The sequence below is a fragment of the Trachurus trachurus genome (genome assembly GCF_905171665.1).
Source record: "Trachurus trachurus genome assembly, chromosome: 22".
NCBI lineage: Eukaryota > Metazoa > Chordata > Actinopteri > Carangiformes > Carangidae > Trachurus > Trachurus trachurus.
Window position 1 is genome coordinate 16,348,970 of NC_139907.1, and position 17,470 is coordinate 16,366,439.

Consider the following 17,470-nt stretch of genomic DNA (forward strand, 5'->3'; position numbering starts at 1 on the left):
TTGCTCTCTCCCTCCCTCTGACGGTGCAGTGCCTACAACATCCATAAATGCCATGATCAAAGTCTCCACTTTATTGGTGTTAGACTTGACCTCTGACCCCACTCTGCCAAATGTCAGCGCTCCACATCTCTCTGCTCCAGCTGTTATAAATAAAGAGCCCAGGTCCCAGATCTTACACATCCCTGGGATACAGACTGTCTTGTAAACAACCTCTCAGACATGACCTTACTGAGTAGAGAAGGTTGTAACTGTGCAGCAGCCAGATAGTGGATTGCCTTGGTGAAGCCGTGTGTGAATACACTCTCATCTATCAGCAGCAAATCCTTAAAACTCTGTCAGACCTGGTAGGTTACAGTAAAACATTCCTGAATTCATGCTGCAGATCACCTTGACCAACAGGAGTAAACATGCTACTGTATATTCACCCCAGGTGCCTAAATGAACACCTTTGAGTGAAGGTATTTTAATGGTATTTTTGTGTATAGACAGTTTGAGAAAGGTTGTGGGAGAAATACATGAACCCATCTTGTCAAACAGTCCAGCAGAGGGCAGAGTAAGACTGGTAAATTCTCCTCACTCTTTCCTCACCCCCTTTTCCTCTGTGCTTGCCTTTCTCTTATCATGAAGTAACTTTTTAAAAAATGTATATTTTACTTCCTCTCTCCCTTATTTTCCCCCGGAGCCAGAGCTGGCACTTTAACAGTCCTGGATGATTTGTTGTGCTCCTTTGTTCTACCGGCGGTCTCCCTCTGTCTGTCACCTCTGTGGCTCTTTGCCCTGCATCGTCTAACTTTCTCTCTGTAAGTGGTTGTCATGGCCAAATCGTGACTTATGCACCCGTGGACAAACTCAACATGACTCTAGACACACAACTGAGAACACAGACTTGTGTACATTGTACACACACAGACGCGTGCACGCTTTAGATACATACACAGGCACCAATACGCAGTGTGAGTGATATATCCCCTCAACATGCCAACGTTTTATTGCACACAAGCATAAGGCCGGCTACCAAAAGCCGCCCATATTTCAGAGCAGACTGATTCTACGTATATGACTTAATTTCAGCCACCTGTAGAGTTTCCACATTCACTTCACAGTCTACGCTCCAATTTATGTCTGTGTAACCCAGGACAGCTCAATCCTCTGGCTCCGTGCCCAGGTACACCCTATAGCTGCAGCTAATGAAGCATAGCATTGGTGCCAAACAGGGCAGTGGGGAATAAGGAGTGTATGGCCCAGGTTCGGCGAAACCTGTTCCCAGCTCTTTTGACCTCAGTGAGAGAAATCCTACGGGGCCCGTATACATCCCCACCACACCTTCTGCTCCACCACAAACTCAATTACACCCATCAGTCACTGGGTCCAAGCACCAGAAATGACCCCCATCCTACAGTCACAAGATCCTAAAACCCTCCTCAGGTGAGGCTGTATGGAAACCTGTATGCTCTACTGAGCCACACAAGCAATTACAGACGCACACACACACACACACACACACACACACACACACACACACACACACACACACACACACACACACACACACACACACACACACACACACACACACACACACACACACACACACACACACACACACACACACACACACACACACACACACACACACACACACACACACACACACACACACACACACACACACACACACACACACACACACACACAGATGGGGCTCTACTGTGTGGAAGCTGAGGCACTCCATAAATCACACCTGTAAAAGGTGATGTGGTACTAAACATGCTTTATTCACAAGTGGTGTTTACTGCCAGAGCTCTAACACAGGAAGACATGATTTAGGATGGTATTGTGCTGCAGGAATCATACCTGATAGACTGGTAAGGCCAAATGACTGTGTCATGTTTCGCTGATGATACTTTTCTTTAAAATACAGGGTTTAGCACATTAAATAAAAAAAATAAAAAAAAGTTATTAGAGCCAACAGGAAATAAAGGCATGCAGCAGAGCTCCCCGCCTGGACTCAGACAAGGAGCACAGAGATTTTATGTCCAGTGTCTGAAACCCTGAAGCCATACATGATAACTGCCTGAAGCTCTTCTTCATCAGCTGGTTGGATAGAAACAGCTGAACGATGGCGGTCGGTGTCGAGAGCCTGACAGAGGAGAAATGACGGAGAGAGAGAGGGGCCGACATAAATAAAGCGTGGTGTTGTGAAAACTGGAGGAATGTAACTGTGAGAGTGGTCGGAGCTGAGTTGGACAGCAGAGCGTGGAGGGTTATAGTGGTGGTGGTGGGGGGGGCTCTGTCACAGCCCCTCCAGGGTAATTGGCTCCAGATGTGAGGCAGCGTGGCCCCTGCGCCAGCAAGGCGTCAGGGCCGCATTAAGAGCTCAGCCCAGGGCTGATGGGATCGCAGAGAGACGAGACCCCCACCCCACCCACTCACCACCACCACCACCACCCGAACAACACAGAGAGAACCCCCTACTGAGCTGCTGACCACTGGGCCTCCATCAGGACCCTCCAGGCTCCCCACCCCGCCTCATCATCATCTGTCAAAATAACTAAGTTCTGCAATACTTCTTAATAAATCATGAAATCCCCTTTTTTTATTTACAAAAGATGTTTTCACTCTGACCTTGATTTCTGCTCTGACAATTTAAACCTCTGTCATTCTCTATCCACCGTTTATTATGTCTAGTTGACAACAATCTTGGAGTAAAGTCTTGTGCTACTGCTATTGTGTTGCTGCTGTCAGACTGCGAGGTGACAGGTGATGAGTGTGTCAGCCAGGCAATTGTTCCCCAGGATGCAACTTCATAACAGCAACATGTTTGCTACACACAGTTGTTAAGGATCAGTTTTCACAGTGTTGTTTTTTTTTGATGAACGACAGCTTTGGACATAATTGTCATTGTCTGACATTGAAAGTGGAGACAAGTCGAGACAGACGTCATATGTCGACCCATTGGGTGTGGAGTGTATGAGACAAACTGGGTGAAAAGCAGAAGCAGATAACAATATGAAGACTCATGGTGTGATGCATTCACACCAGCGAAAACAAACGCAGCCTGTTGAGATGTTGTTGTACCAGATAATGCTCCTTCCTTCCTTTTACAAACAGGCTTTGTTGGCTGAAAGGGTCCTCACAGGAAATGCATACATTCCTCATCCATAGGAATTTTAACAACTCAACAGAAAAATACACACACATGCACATATAAGATAAATGAAACTCTGCTATGTCTCAAAAAGAGTCCTCAAAGCAAAAGCAAGGAATGCTCTCACTGTGACACAAAGAGCATGTTTACTGATAGAGCATGGAAATCGATTAAAAGCAGAAAAGCAGCATGGAGCGATAGTAGACGGAGGAAATGGAGAGCATGCAAGGAAAGAAGAAAAATTAGATGGAGAGCACTTCATCAGTGATGACACCTGCGTATTGATGGCATTTGCCGAGTTGCAGTCCACCACCATGACTAACGAGGAAAAGCCACTCATCTTGCCAACCGGCCTTAAAAGGCTGATGTGAAAAGACCCTTGAAGCACCTTTCAGCCAGGAATGCCTGTTCAACAAGATTATGTGGGTAAACAGAAAGCAGATGTTGTGCCTGTTCCCAGCTCTGCTGCAGTTTCTGATGTCCACTCGCCTACCTGTGAGAACAAGCTGCTCTGATGCTCTTCCTGACACACAAACAGGAAGTGGAAGTGGGTAGTACTGTATTGACTTCTGCCAGTAGCTGACTAATCTATAAAGGGCAGCTACAAACAGTCAAACTGAACCATTCAAGTTGTTTTCTACTACAAATTATTTAATCCAGTGGCTCAGAAGTAGGCCTTCACCTGTCAAGTGTCTAATATTTTCATTTTGATGGATTATAAATTGGTCAGTTCAAAGTAGCGAGACAATAGGCTTTATGCACAGCTCCACTACTTCCTGAACTTTAGCCAGCTCCTTTATTTCCTGTCTTACATTATTGGATAAACTGATAAACTGGCTGCCCACTGCTCCTCAGGGATGGGTTAAATGCAGAGAAAGAATTTCACTGTACTAGCTGTATATGTGACAAATATAGTACCAGTACCTTCACCTTTACCTTTAATCTAGGTGACTGACCTCACAATAATGGTCAGACACACCTGGATTAATCAGTTTGTCCAATAATGTAAAACAGGAAATAAAGGAGCTGGCTTAAGATCAGGAAGTAGTGGAGCTGTGCATAAAGCCAATTAGATTTACATTTGTTCATTTCCACAGTCTCTTCCTTACTTTTAGCTAAAGTTTGTTTTAAAAAATTACATTACTTTGCTAGTTGTTTCAACAGTCTTTCTACTTTGACGTAACAAAACAATGTCACTGCTCTATCTATAGCATTTAGTTAATTATTTACATTATTTTTTAGCTGATAACTATTTTAGCTCTACATCTACTAGCCTATTTTAAAACAACAATTTAAGTTTCATTATATATTAAATTCTAGCTATATTTACTTCACTTTTAAATATATTTGCTCCATTTATACACACGCTACATTTATGTCAGCTTGTTTGCTGAGTAGTGAGTTTTCATGCATTTCTTATTCCAAGATGTCAGGACAGCTGTTGTAAATCCATCTAATAAATGTATTGTTATTAGCTACTTATTTACGGCCCTTTACATAACTATATGAGTTTATCCAACTTCATCGATTGGTCTTTTTGAGTTGAAGTTATCAGCACAAATTCCTTGAAAGCAGTGTCATCAAACAAAAGCATATCAAACTTTATCTAAGGGCAACGTAGGGACACTGGGATCAGTTCCAGCTGTTACTCAAAAATCCGGATTTCCAACAACAAAAAATAATTTTCAAAGAACACAGCCAACACCTCTTGAAACAATACAAGAGCAGCGGATGCCAACAGGGGCTTAATTTCAGCCCACCATCATTCCTCCACCTCTGTCTGTCCTCTAACCATGGGAGATGGTGTTGTCATACTGCTGGACGTGGGCCCAGGGTGTGAGTGAGTTTAACTAAACAAAAACACTCCCACCTGGGGCTGAGGACTCATGCCCCAGTCAGACCTCCATAAAAACAGCTCTGGTCTGTGTTAACGTGCATGTTTCCAACACATGATAAAACTGGACGAAAACTGGAGCATCTGGTTATCTCTTCCTAGTTAAGCTTTCATAAACCAAAAGAGGAATGTCAATGAAATGAGTCTAAACATGGGCTGCTGTGATCTCAGTCGAACACTAGGTGGTAATCTTGTGCTGCATAAAGCTTTAGCTCAGCGGAGAGAACATGCAGGAAGCCTCACTGAGTTATTTCCTCCCTGAAAAACCTTGTGTTGCCACAGATATGCTGACAGACAGCTGATGATGCGTTTGACAACTACAAATCACACTCACATGTAGACAGGTGTAATTACGCTCATAAATAATTTTAAAAACATACTTCAATCCTGCGTTCATTAAAATTCCCTGCATTATTGAAGATTAAACCAGAGCTATCGCATTACAGATGTATTGTTTGCATTTCCACCAAAGATTCTTAAACTCTCTCAGATGGTTTTATTTTACTATTTTAGGTCCAAAAGGTTAAATAATCCAAAAGAATTTCACAAAACAATAAAGGATATCAAAAAATAATATAAACATGTGTAGTTGAACTTCACTGCTCCCACCCCATTACTCATCTAATGACCTCAGATTTATGTTGTGGCCCAAGGAGGAGGAACCACCGAGTTATTCAGCTGTAAAAGAGTTAAACTACAAACACACTTTAACCAACTTGCAACTCACACAGTGGTGAAAATAAAATCATAGGTTAATACACCAACCATTTTAGTTTTTAAATTTTACTCATAATACTTTTGTACTTTTACTTAAGTAGGAGTTTGAATGCAGAACCTGTAATGGAGTTTTTTTAAACTCGCTGTATAGTATTGGTCTTAAGTAAAAGGATCTGAACTAACATTCATATTCTGCGTTTATAGCTGTGGTGCTCTTTATTCATTGGAGTGTCCTTCAGAGCCGTGGATGGAGGCCAGAGGATATTTCCTGCACTGTGGGACCTCCTTTAAGGGGGCGTGAAGAGTGGGCAGCCACTTCTTTCTGGATGGGCGGCGGGCCGGTCCGCTTAATTCCCTAGATTAAAAGCAGCAGTCGGGTGACCGTAGGTTCCAGAGGCAGCATGAAGACAATCTAAACAGCATCATGATTAGAAACGTACCGAGCATGTGGCTTTCATTAGCTACAGGCTGAACCCACATTACAACACTGAGGAGCCGGTCTCAATGTCAATACTGCGCCTGTCAATCAAACCCACGGCCATGAATGTGACATGATAGACTGATGAGCTCGCCACAACACTGATAAAGACATTTCAGCGGTTAAATGAGCAAGTTGACTTGTCAGTGTATAAACAATTATCCCTTTTATTAAGTTGCCAATAATTTGAAGACTAACTATTATTTTACAGTAGAGCCACATGGAGTACATTGCAATTATCAGGCCCCAAACAAAAACACATTCATCACAGCATACAAAGTAGCAGCAGCACCATTTGAATCGAGGTATGGAGGGGAGTGTCGAATCAATAAAATGGTTAAAACATGAAAAGAAAAATTATTTAAAAGAAAACTACCAAAACAACAAAGTGACTAAAATAGAAAAACATTTGGCCATAAATCAAGGAATGTAAATTAGTTACTATGATATGCAAAAAAAATAAAAATGTGCCCTAACTAAATTTAGGAAAGCAGTAAACCTGAAATATTTGTGGATCAGACTTGGTCAACAGCATTTTTTAAATGCATGTAGCAGACTGTACACATAAGGTGCATGATCATCCACATGGATCAACAACAAAAAAAAGAGGCAGAAAAATTAACTGAAAAGATAAAGGAGAACCTGCCTGCAGCTTTTTTTTTATTGTCCTGAGTTTGATGACATTATTGCATATAGTAAAGTTCACATTCATTATATCCAAAAGACGTGGAAAACTAGTGTTGGAGATACTTGGAGAACTTGGAGATAAATAATCTGTCTGAGGTAATTGGAATAGGCCTTTGTTGATTCCCCTTTCTTTATCCCTTATTCTGTTTCTTTGGCTTATTTCTCCCTTTCTTTGCTCTTGTGCTTGATTTAGAAAAGAGAGCAGGGGGTTAGGAGCCCTACACCCATGTAATGACGATGATAGAGAAGCTGATGATTCCCATGATGATGCCAAAGATCACCAGGAGTATAGCCTGGAAACATAAAGAGCGAAAACAAAGCAGTCAGCATCATCAGCTAAAAGGAAAGTTTTTAACTTATATGTTGAATTTGTATTTACCCCAATGGAGTCGAAGGATTTGAGGGGTTGGCTGCTGATCTTCAGGTAGAAGAGGCCGGGGAAAATAAACAATAGGCAACTGGATGTTGTTGATCCTGGGAAGAAAAAGGAAAAGTCTTTAAAATGCACAGACAACGCACTCCGTGATAGCAGCTGATGATAGCCGCTTCATAAATTGTTCCAGCAGGTCTGCACCATTAATTATGTATGAGCAGATATTGTGATTTTAGCCGCCGCAATCAATATTTTGTGAACATCGACGTCTTTGCTTAGATCATGGCTGTTTTTACTGTCTGCTCTTGATGGAAACAGATCAGAATATTAAAAAAGGTCACATTGTGATTTTTTAAAAAAGACCAAGATATCAAGCAAAACAAACTTACCCACTACTCCAAACACATTTCTGATATCAGGGACGAAAATGGCAAAAACCAGCACCACACCCAGGATGGTCAGAGTCGCGATGATGTGGACCAGCCAGGAGAAGGGACGGTCCCCATACAGCATTAAGATCGCAGCCTTACGAGCCTGAAGCACATAATCATGGACAAAACATCAATCAATTCTATATAAGACTTCATTAATGCATTATAAGACACTAAAATGAACTGATAATCAAATATAAAAACATTTCAAATGATTATCAATTCGTAATATTGTCAACAATTCTATGTAATCATTTGAAAACATACTTTAAATCATTGTTTCACTATATAATCACCAGTTATTTGCTTATACATCCAGCCCAATCGTATGTGTGTCCACAAGAGGAAGTAAAGGAGTTATAATACAAAACATAAACTTATTAAACTTATTAATAGATGTAAAAAAGAAAAGAAAAGTCAAGCTTAAAAAATTAGAAAGCAGAGATGCAAAAACATGAAGCAAAGAATCACATGACAATTTATATTTACTTATTTATAATAATAATAATAACAATAATAATAACAATAATAATAATACGGGTAAGAATTATTACTATTTAGTTTGTTGAAACACACATGAATATAAATTCAAAACTGTCATGTTATTTCATAAGAAATTGAGGAAATTGGGAAACTCTTCAGTAATTTTTCCTTGTATAAAAGGAGTGTTATTATTCTACTCACAGGGAAGTGAATGAGTGGCACAGTCAGCAACACCGACAGGAGCATGGCCAGACGAACCGTCATCACCATGATGTCCTGTGGCAGGTACCGATCGTAGCCAAGCAGCAGCTCAGAGTCGACGTGAGCTATGAGCAGGAGGCAGGTACATAGTTCAGGTTTAGCAATGCACCAACAAGAGTGTCTGTTACTCAGTGATTTGTGTCCCTGCAGTCTTACCATAGAAGGTGAGGTAGCCAAACAGTGCAGAGATGAGGTAAACCAGGAAGCTGAGGCTAATGCCCACGTTTGTAATGTTCTGCATCCTGGACTTAGAGGGCCTGAAACACACCAGGGAATATTAATTTCACATGAATCATCATAAACGCTGAACAATTAATTCAAAAGTGTGGAGTGAGAGTAAAGGTGAAGCAGATGTGCGGAGGTGCTGACCGGTCCAGTTCGCAGTAGATTGGCAGGACGGATGTGTGGCACAGAAAGGAAAAGGCCATGGTGGGGATCGCGTAGGCACTCTGCAACACACATCAGTCAGAGCACAGCCGTCATTAACGGATTATCAGCTTCCACTGTTACACAGGGGTGAGGAGGGGTCAGGGGGGTCAAAGTGTGAGCGCTCCTCAAATAAATATATTCACACAAATGTAAAATGTGCGCTTCTAGAAACCGAGCAAGTGTTACCGTTCAGGATATTGTCTCAATACGGCATCAAACCGTGTCTGAACAAATGCAACCAGCATGTGCTCGGTGAGATTCTGCGTGCCACATGTACGTTTGGCCTTTAACTGTAACATACATGTGAGTGGCAGCTGTGTAGCGCAAATGAGCTGCTTACATGTGCAACCCATCCTTCATAGGTAAAGAGTTTGGCTTGTCACCATGGTCAAACAACTGCAGCAAACCTACTTTCAACAGCCTGTCGCTGCCACCTCACAGGTTGTGTGTATGTGTGTGTGCAGAGAAAACACTGGTTTCAAATACTGTACGTACCTCGCTGGATATGACAAATAGTTTGGGCGTGCACTCTGAGTCAGAGGAATTTGATATCTGGAGAAACAAAGAGAGACGAGGGAACATGTTATTTCTGAGAGGAGATGATTTCTGCAGTGCTGCTGAAAATGAGAGAAACACGCAGCTCCTCCTCCGAGCGCCCGGCTCAATGGAAAACAACCCTCTGAATTAACCCGTGCCACATCTGAAGTCATAGCGTGGTCTGTATAATTCCTATAGGTCAGGGTTCACTTCCAGGCTCAGCCAAGGTCACCTGAACTTCCTTCCCCTCAGGACTGGCACCGCTCACCGTACACAGCTCTCTGGTCCGAATCAGCCTGAGCCGACCCAATCAGTAAACTCAGTCCCCGGGGTTTTTCCTCCTAATCCTGTGGCCGTGACCGTCTGCTCCACAAACCGTGGGGTATGTTACGTAGCCTCTGCGTGTTTGTGTGCATATGGACGAGCAAGGGGGAGGAAATGTGGGGGTTGTTGTTACCTGGGAGGCTTCTGAAAGTGTAGTCACATTGTGAGGCAGTGGGCAGGGGATGGACCACTTCTTGATGATGATCTGGAAACAAGAAAACAAAACCGGTCAAAAACAGAAATTAAGAAGGGTTAGGGTTTTTTAAAAATGCATCCTATTGCCTGAGTCAGCAGCACGCTCGAAATGTTACTATTGTTGGATGTGCTAAATAAAGGCACATAAAGGGAGCTTGAGTGTGCGGTCTCCTCTTTTCCTTTTTCTATATTAATTTTTTGAGACCAGTACCTTTTTATTGGATGTGTGCGACTTTTCTACTTCTTAATATAAGAAGGGAACATTAAAACTCACCACAACAGCAAAGTAGATCATGAAGAAGAAAGCGATGCTGCTGGTGTATCCTAGGAAGCCTGTTAACAGCAAGAGACGTGTCGGGTAAGAAACATTAGTTTGAATGAGTCAGGGCAGAAACAGCAAGATGCTATTGGATTGACTCACTCACCAATTTTAGGCAACATTGCCAAAGGTAGGACAACACAGAGTGTGACTATGATCAGAAGCAACCTGCCATCATGATACCAGATATCCCTGGAAAACAAAGAGAGGGCATGATGAACCATTAAAATGCTGATGTTGAGCCACAATTTCTCATCATCATCGCCGTCGCCGTCGCCCTGGTTCTGAAATGTCAAGGATGGCAGAGATGAATTCTTTAAAAAATGGACCGGCCCTGGAAATTTGTCTCCATTTCGTGCTCAAACACAGACCGACAGATTCATCATGTGGTACGAATTAAGAGCTTAGGCTCTCACAAACCAAAACAATTATGTAATTCACATGCAAACGTTGTGTCGCTCCGTCAGATGAGCCCACATTTCACTTTGCCGGGTTTTCGGAGAGGGGGAATAATATTTTCCTTTGCTGAGGGATAGCCTTGGCGGTTTATTCAGGATTGGGGAGTTAGAGGAGGAGGAGGAGGAGGAGGAGGAAGAGGAGGGGCAGGGATCGAGGTGACACATGTGGAAGGCATGCCGGCTCCGCTGAGGTCGGGGTCGAATGGGAAGGGTGCTGCCTGGCGCTGCTGTATGTTGGACGGCAGCGTGGGGTCACCGGGGACTGGCTCCACTGCTCTTTATGGGGCTCCCACAGTCAGCAGCACCTGCTCTGACCACATCAACACCCACTGACCCCTGTTTGGCAGTTTCACAGCTGTGGCGTTTCCATAGGCGCTGATGGATCCGTCTCTGCGTCTACACCGTTCCTGCCCTTTAACTGGATGTCAGGGAGACCCCTGCTCTGACCTCCACTCTCTTTTGTCCAATCACTTCTGCTCCTGCTAACCTAAGTTTAGCCGAAGCACTCGAACGCAGCTTAGCTAACCCCCTTTTCCACTTTTACAGACTGTTACGCGGACGTAGGGATGTAAAAAAAAAAAAAAAGAAAAAAAAAAGAGAAAAATCTCCACCACCGTTAAGATCCACCCTCAGGAGGCTGGAGGCTTACTGCAAAGGCGCTGGATACCTAGAAGACCCATGAAATGTGGAACATTTCACGGTATAACAAGATGCAGGATAGCTCTCAGTTAAAGTCGGGGTATGACTGCCAATGAGTCAATCTCCAGATAGTGTCGAAGATCAGCATAAATCTGGCAAATGCAGCGCAAACCCAAATCCACAGCTGTCTACGTCTCAGGCCTCGTTACCAATCTTAAACAAGATTGGAGGAACTTAAACAGGACGTACAGGACATGTTGGAGCGGCTGTGTTTTTGCTCTGCTATGTTGTAATAAATGAGGCAGAAATAAAGAAACTCACTTTAATATAAAACAACTTGTTTATTTAGACTTTGAGTGAATTGAGTGAGTGTCTGTTAACATCCCAAAGCCACTCATTAACAGAAATGTTTTGTTTCCCTCAGCAGCGAGCTGTAATTAGAATGGCAAAACTGATATCCCCTTGTATCAGTCTGATTCTGGGGAACATGTGCGAGAGATTTGGGGGTGAAAGGAGAGCACTAATACAAAGCAGCTGTGTGTGGAAGATTCGGATGTTGACGGATTGGGCTGAGAGCAGCTACAACTCTTGCTTAAACCAGTGTGGCCAATAATAAAGTGATAGAAGTTACATTCTTGGCCGGGGACTTTGCTCTGAGGGCTCGTCCACATAGGCCAATGAAAGACACAAGCTGCTGCTGAAGGGTGATGAATGGCTCCCCATCATAAATACATTTCCTCTGGGCACGCTTCATGCGATACAACACAGAGCACAAGTTTCCCTCTGATCGCTCTCAGACAAAGTATTAGCAGTGTGTTGAGGTTTGGTGAAGGATCTTCTTCCATTGCATTATTCATATTTCTCTCGTTGTTGTCAAACTCCAGTGTGTGAAGCGTTGTGGTGCAGTTGCACAAGTGTCAAATCTGCTTCTCGGAGACTCATTTGTTTACTTAATGCAGGTCATTTTAAAGAATCGTTGCAGCTGTGCAGCAGGTTGATGTTGTGTTGTGTTGTGTTGTGTTGTGGTGAAGACATGTACACCTACCCTGTGCTGTCTGGGCTCAGGAAGCTGCTTATGGCTGCAGGAAGCTCCGACTTCAAGATGAACAAATAAGATGACATTGCTGAGAGGGAGGGAGAAAAAAAAGTGTGTTCAGACAGTGTGCGTCGTTTCCAAGTCAAATACACAAGCAAGAAAAGCAACACAATCACACCGAGCTAGTAAATCATATAAACACAACAGATGACTGTGCGCTGCTACTACAAGCACTCCTGGATGGCTGTGCGAGGGTGGTGTGTGTTTCCCAGCAGGAGGAAATGGAAGGCAGGGTGGAGGGGCTACGGCGGCTCTGAGTTAATGCAGATGGGTGGGGCGGGCAGCTCAAGGGGATAAACCAGCAAAGCCCTCGGTGCAGAGGAGCAGACATTATGCAGATCTTCCAGTTGCTGGAGACCGGGAGGAGAAGCCAGGATGGAGAAGTGTGAGGGGGGGAGGAGGAATGCTAACAATAATGATCTCTGACGCTAATCCAGGTATTTCTCCCCCTTCTCCACCTCACGAGGAAACCGGATATTATCTGAATCTGACAGGCTCCGGCATAACTTCTTCGGCCGCTCAGGCAGCCAATGAGAGGAAGGATCGGCGTCCCTTCCCGAGGGGTCACATCAGCCCCCAAAAAGGGAAAGGGGGAGATGGGACTGCAGGAGGAGAGGGGAGCACGTCTGGACCGTGTGTGGTCAGTCACAAAGGGAGATAATGTTAGGGGATTTAAAGCTGTGAAGCCAGGCATAGCCAGAGTTAGCTGGGACCTTCTTGCCCCCGGGGCAGATCTTGAACTCGCCGTTAAATAAGCCTAGACCATAATCTCTCAGATCCTGTATTTGTTTATAAAAGAAAATTCCTCCAAAAACCCTCCAGCCCACACAGACACAAGGACGCTAACTCTGAGAATAACTATTGCCGTTTTGAAGCACTAAAATCTGTCAATAAAGGCATATATTATGAGGCAGCTCTAGCTTTAGTGTTTTAGCCAAAATGTTTCCCCTGCAAAAGTTCATCCAAGTATTTAAACGGACCATAAAAATGAAAATCTTTTCAACCGCACAAACGCACACAGACACACTGACAGGGATCACACAACGGTCATGATGCAATGGTTTAGTTTCATGCAGTTGGTTACTGTAAGCACAATAACACTTTAATGGGAATTCCTGTCGGGGATAATACTTACATCTCTAAACAAAAAAAAAAGGGGGCCCTTGAGTGAAGAGAAGGGATTGTTATTGGGCAAGTGGTAAGAAAACATATTCTAATAATAAGCACATATGTAAAATCCAAGGAAAACTGATGGAAACCTTGTGTGTGTGGTCAGCGAATAGTGTCGGAGTGTGTTCACCAGAAGACAGAGCCACTTTCATTTCATTAAGAGTGAGGGGAGAGGCAGGCAGTGAGAGCCCTGGGCTGGTCAGTAATTAAGGTCAATTGGCCCATCAGCCTGTGGCAGTACAGATGAATGTTTACCCAGAGTGAGGCTAATTGCACTCTTATAAAAGGGGCCCGGGGTGTAGACAGATGCATGCTGGAGTGCTGGCTCTCACACTCTCACACATACTGCCCCATGCTGGGAAAACCACAAACATACCAGAGGGCACGGCAATAATCCACTCAGCCGTGCCACTAATGACTGCAGAGGAGCTACCACCTCAGTCCTGCGCCGTCTGAGAAGCACAGATTTTGTGGCCGAGGGACGGAGAGAGGTGGCAGGAGAGAGGAGAGGAGAAGTGAGGGGGCGGAGGGAAGAAGGGAGGGGTCCCATTAGGTTACTCAACACTCAGAGGGCGGGGAGTGGGTTTACCATCAGTGATCAATTAGACGTGAAGTCAGGTTTCAGGCCCAGGGGAGGGGGCTGAGAGGACAGCGGCTACAGGGTCAGAGGTTATCAGGGGATCCAGATAATGGCCTTGTGGGGGCGGGTGGAGGGGCAGGGGGATAAAACTCAGTACAGGGACAACACACTTCCAGTAGGAGGCGCTATCTACCTCCACAATAAGGAGGCCGGAGCCTGACCCTGCAGCACTCTGCACCCTCGTCTCTACTCTGCTTCTATAAAAACCACAAAATCAGTTTATGTCCAACATGTCAAGAATAATGTACGTAACAGCGGGGAAACAGCGAGGCTGACTTACCACCAATATTTTGGATAAGAATGGCAACTCCAACTAGAAACTAAAAGAAAAGAGTGAAAAGATTAGTGTGAATGTTTCCTTGTCATGTTGAAAAATATGAGTGAATTCCTTTTTTTGACAGGATAAACTCACACTAATCTAAAAGTAAACACTTACTTTTCCTGGTTTTTGCAAGGCTCTCCCTCCAAGGACTTCATACGAGTTGATGCCTATGAGAGTCAAATCAAGAACGATCACACATTCAGCCACTTAAAGATAGTAAAAAATAAAATAAAAACAAACAGATCAAAGTGTTGTTAACACCACAAATCTTTCCACACTCAACAATTTTCTCTTCTTATCTCCTCTTTTGGCTCATTTGACCCCTTTTCAGCACATAAAGATAAGGAGATAGCACAGTCTAAAAACAGAAAACAAAGTCTGTAGCTTCTTTACACAGTGATTTAATCGTGAGTGAAGTATTCAAGATGAAAACTACAGGATGGTGATGACGTCATCATCCAAGTTAAACTGTGTATCCATGGTTAATCCTTCACCTGTGTTGTCACATAGCTTCAGAAGGAGATGTACGGAGAAGGCTGCCAGGCCGGACACGAGTACCAACAGGATACTGAAGATGAGAAGTAGACAGAGCAGGTATCAGTGAATCTATTTATCTATTTATGAAGGGGGAGCAGTCGTATATAAGAGCAGCACTGTGGTACAAGTTGTAATAAGAGCATTCATTCTCACCAGAAACCAACTATGCCGGTGTTGGCCATAGCATAAGCTAGTCCCAGAATACCACTGCCCATGATGGCATTCATGAGGTTAAAGACCGAGGAGGTGAAGGAGGCTCCTTTGACGCTCGTCTGCACTGATCCCTGTGCACACAGAAGAGACAACACATGAGGTGGATGCAAATAAAAAGGGAAAACAGTGAGAGTGGAGACAAAACACACAACATAGATCTGGTTATTTCTGTGAGAGCTTTGAGAGAATTGCACCCGACAGTATTGAGAACAACTGGCCGGCCCTGATGATGGATGTCATGAAACAACACTGCAGTGGCATGTAGGATCAGGGAATGGAAATGGGAATGAATGGGTCGGGATTTGAGCTGTTGGCTGTGTGACAGCTGCCTGAGCTCAGGATAAGGGGAGCTGCCCGCACTGCTTGACCTCTTTAATAGGGGATATCCTGGAGAGAACGAGTGGCAACTCTGGTGTCAGTGTCATGGCGAGCTCAGTTTGACCCGTGGGCCGCTGAATCTGATTCACCTTGGGTTACAGTACCGACGGATAGGAAGTAAACTATGACATCAGATGTACAGACTATTTGCAGCGGAAAAAAAATGCTGCATGTAAAATAAACGTATGGTATTGAAAATACTAAGAATGAGACTGAATAAAGATCCACCAGCGAATAAATATAGATAGATTTGTCAGAGTTTGTTCAGGGTCGCATGAGTGAAACAACAGGTCTATCAGTAACATAAACATATCACTGCTCATCTCACACAGCTTCTTTTGATGTCTTGTGATTGGCTCCAGGTTGGTGATGGGATTAATCTACATCATGTGACGTCATCTAAGACAGGGTTTGAGTTAATCAAGTGACTTATCTTGATAATGTGTCACTCAATTAAGTTCAGTGCAGTATGTTTTCACCGTGTGTATCTGACATAAAAGCAGTAAATCAGTCACACTCATTGATCAGTCTCATTATTAATCAGGGTTACTGGCATCCACCTAATGTATCAGATCAATCACTACATGGATCCCTAAACGTCTTAAATATGATTGGTTTGTTCCTTTGTTCAACATTAGAGATAGAAAACTACAAGTCCCAAAGACACTCTACAGATGGAAAATCGACTCTTACGTAGGCTACTAAAAACAACCGCAGAGACGTCTGAGTCCAACAAGATGTCATAAATTCAAATAAACCTTTCTGAATTTCTAACTAAAACCCCTGTCAACATTATCAATACACACTTCTACTGTTTCTCTGTAGGAACAGTTCATACTCAAGTACAGAGAATTGACCCATTGTTTGCTTTCAGTATTTAGAGTCAGTCTCTTCAAAATGTGTAGTAAACAGGCTTTGGAAAGCTCCCTCTGGACCTACACAAAACATTACATCACAATATTAATTTGTGCAGGTGACTGCGTTGAAAGAATAACAAAAATCTGTGCAGTTCTGCTTTAGATACAAAATGAATTCTTTTAAGTAATATTTGTACTGGTATTTCATTTTTTTTTTTACGAATTCAGTGAAGACGACACAACTTTACAGCTGTCTTTGTACTCTTCATGTGTATCTCTGTATACATGCAGAAAATACCAGTAACTTCTACCTTCTAAATTACACATATTGTTTTTGCATAGCATAATCATAGATGTACTGTCAAAGGTAAATAATCGTGTGAATACTATAAATGAATTGCTGAGTTAGTCTAAAATTTACTTTTAAGTGCTGACAAAGCAAAGAGGAAGGGAACTGGTTTATAACAAGCATGTGACTCCTGACACAAGAGTTTGTCAGTTTATAAAAACTATTAATGCTGCATCGCCACAGTTCAACTTCATTTATATTTAACAGACTAAAGCTGCGGAACAAGTGACTGTGTTGTTTTAATACTTACATTTGACAGTAAAGGAGACGCTTCACTGTCTCCGCTGTCGAGGCACTCACTGTATAAATCTGAGTTTCTATTTCCATTTACACTCATTTTCTACTCCGGAAAACTTCAGAGAACAAACTACAACGAGCCGTCGCTGCTCCGGGTCTGAACTTCTCCGTCGCTGCCGTCGTCTCCGTCAATATGACACAACTTTAACTTTTTGAACTCTCTTTTTAAATCTCCTCTTATCAAAACTCATCAGCTGCTGGATGTTGTTGTTATTGACGACGCGGGTCACGTGCCTCT

The 17,470-nt window shown here is 43.2% G+C and overlaps 1 protein-coding gene across 1 annotated transcript; it reads right to left on the reverse strand.

Annotated features, from left to right (window-relative positions):
* Positions 1-6,635: 6,635 nt before the first annotated feature.
* On the reverse strand, positions 6,636-17,412 carry slc38a6 (solute carrier family 38 member 6). The gene is made up of 16 exons (XM_083998340.1): positions 17,186-17,412; positions 15,292-15,422; positions 15,096-15,169; positions 14,716-14,768; positions 14,560-14,599; positions 12,419-12,497; positions 10,383-10,468; positions 10,232-10,290; positions 9,896-9,967; positions 9,397-9,453; positions 8,842-8,921; positions 8,629-8,729; positions 8,413-8,537; positions 7,687-7,831; positions 7,304-7,398; positions 6,636-7,217 (listed from the first exon to the last, which is right to left on the reverse strand). Exons 1-16 carry the CDS (start codon positions 17,270-17,272, stop codon positions 7,143-7,145), a joined length of 1,359 nt encoding a protein of 452 aa, XP_083854466.1. The 5' UTR covers positions 17,273-17,412; the 3' UTR covers positions 6,636-7,142.
* Positions 17,413-17,470: the final 58 nt, after the last annotated feature.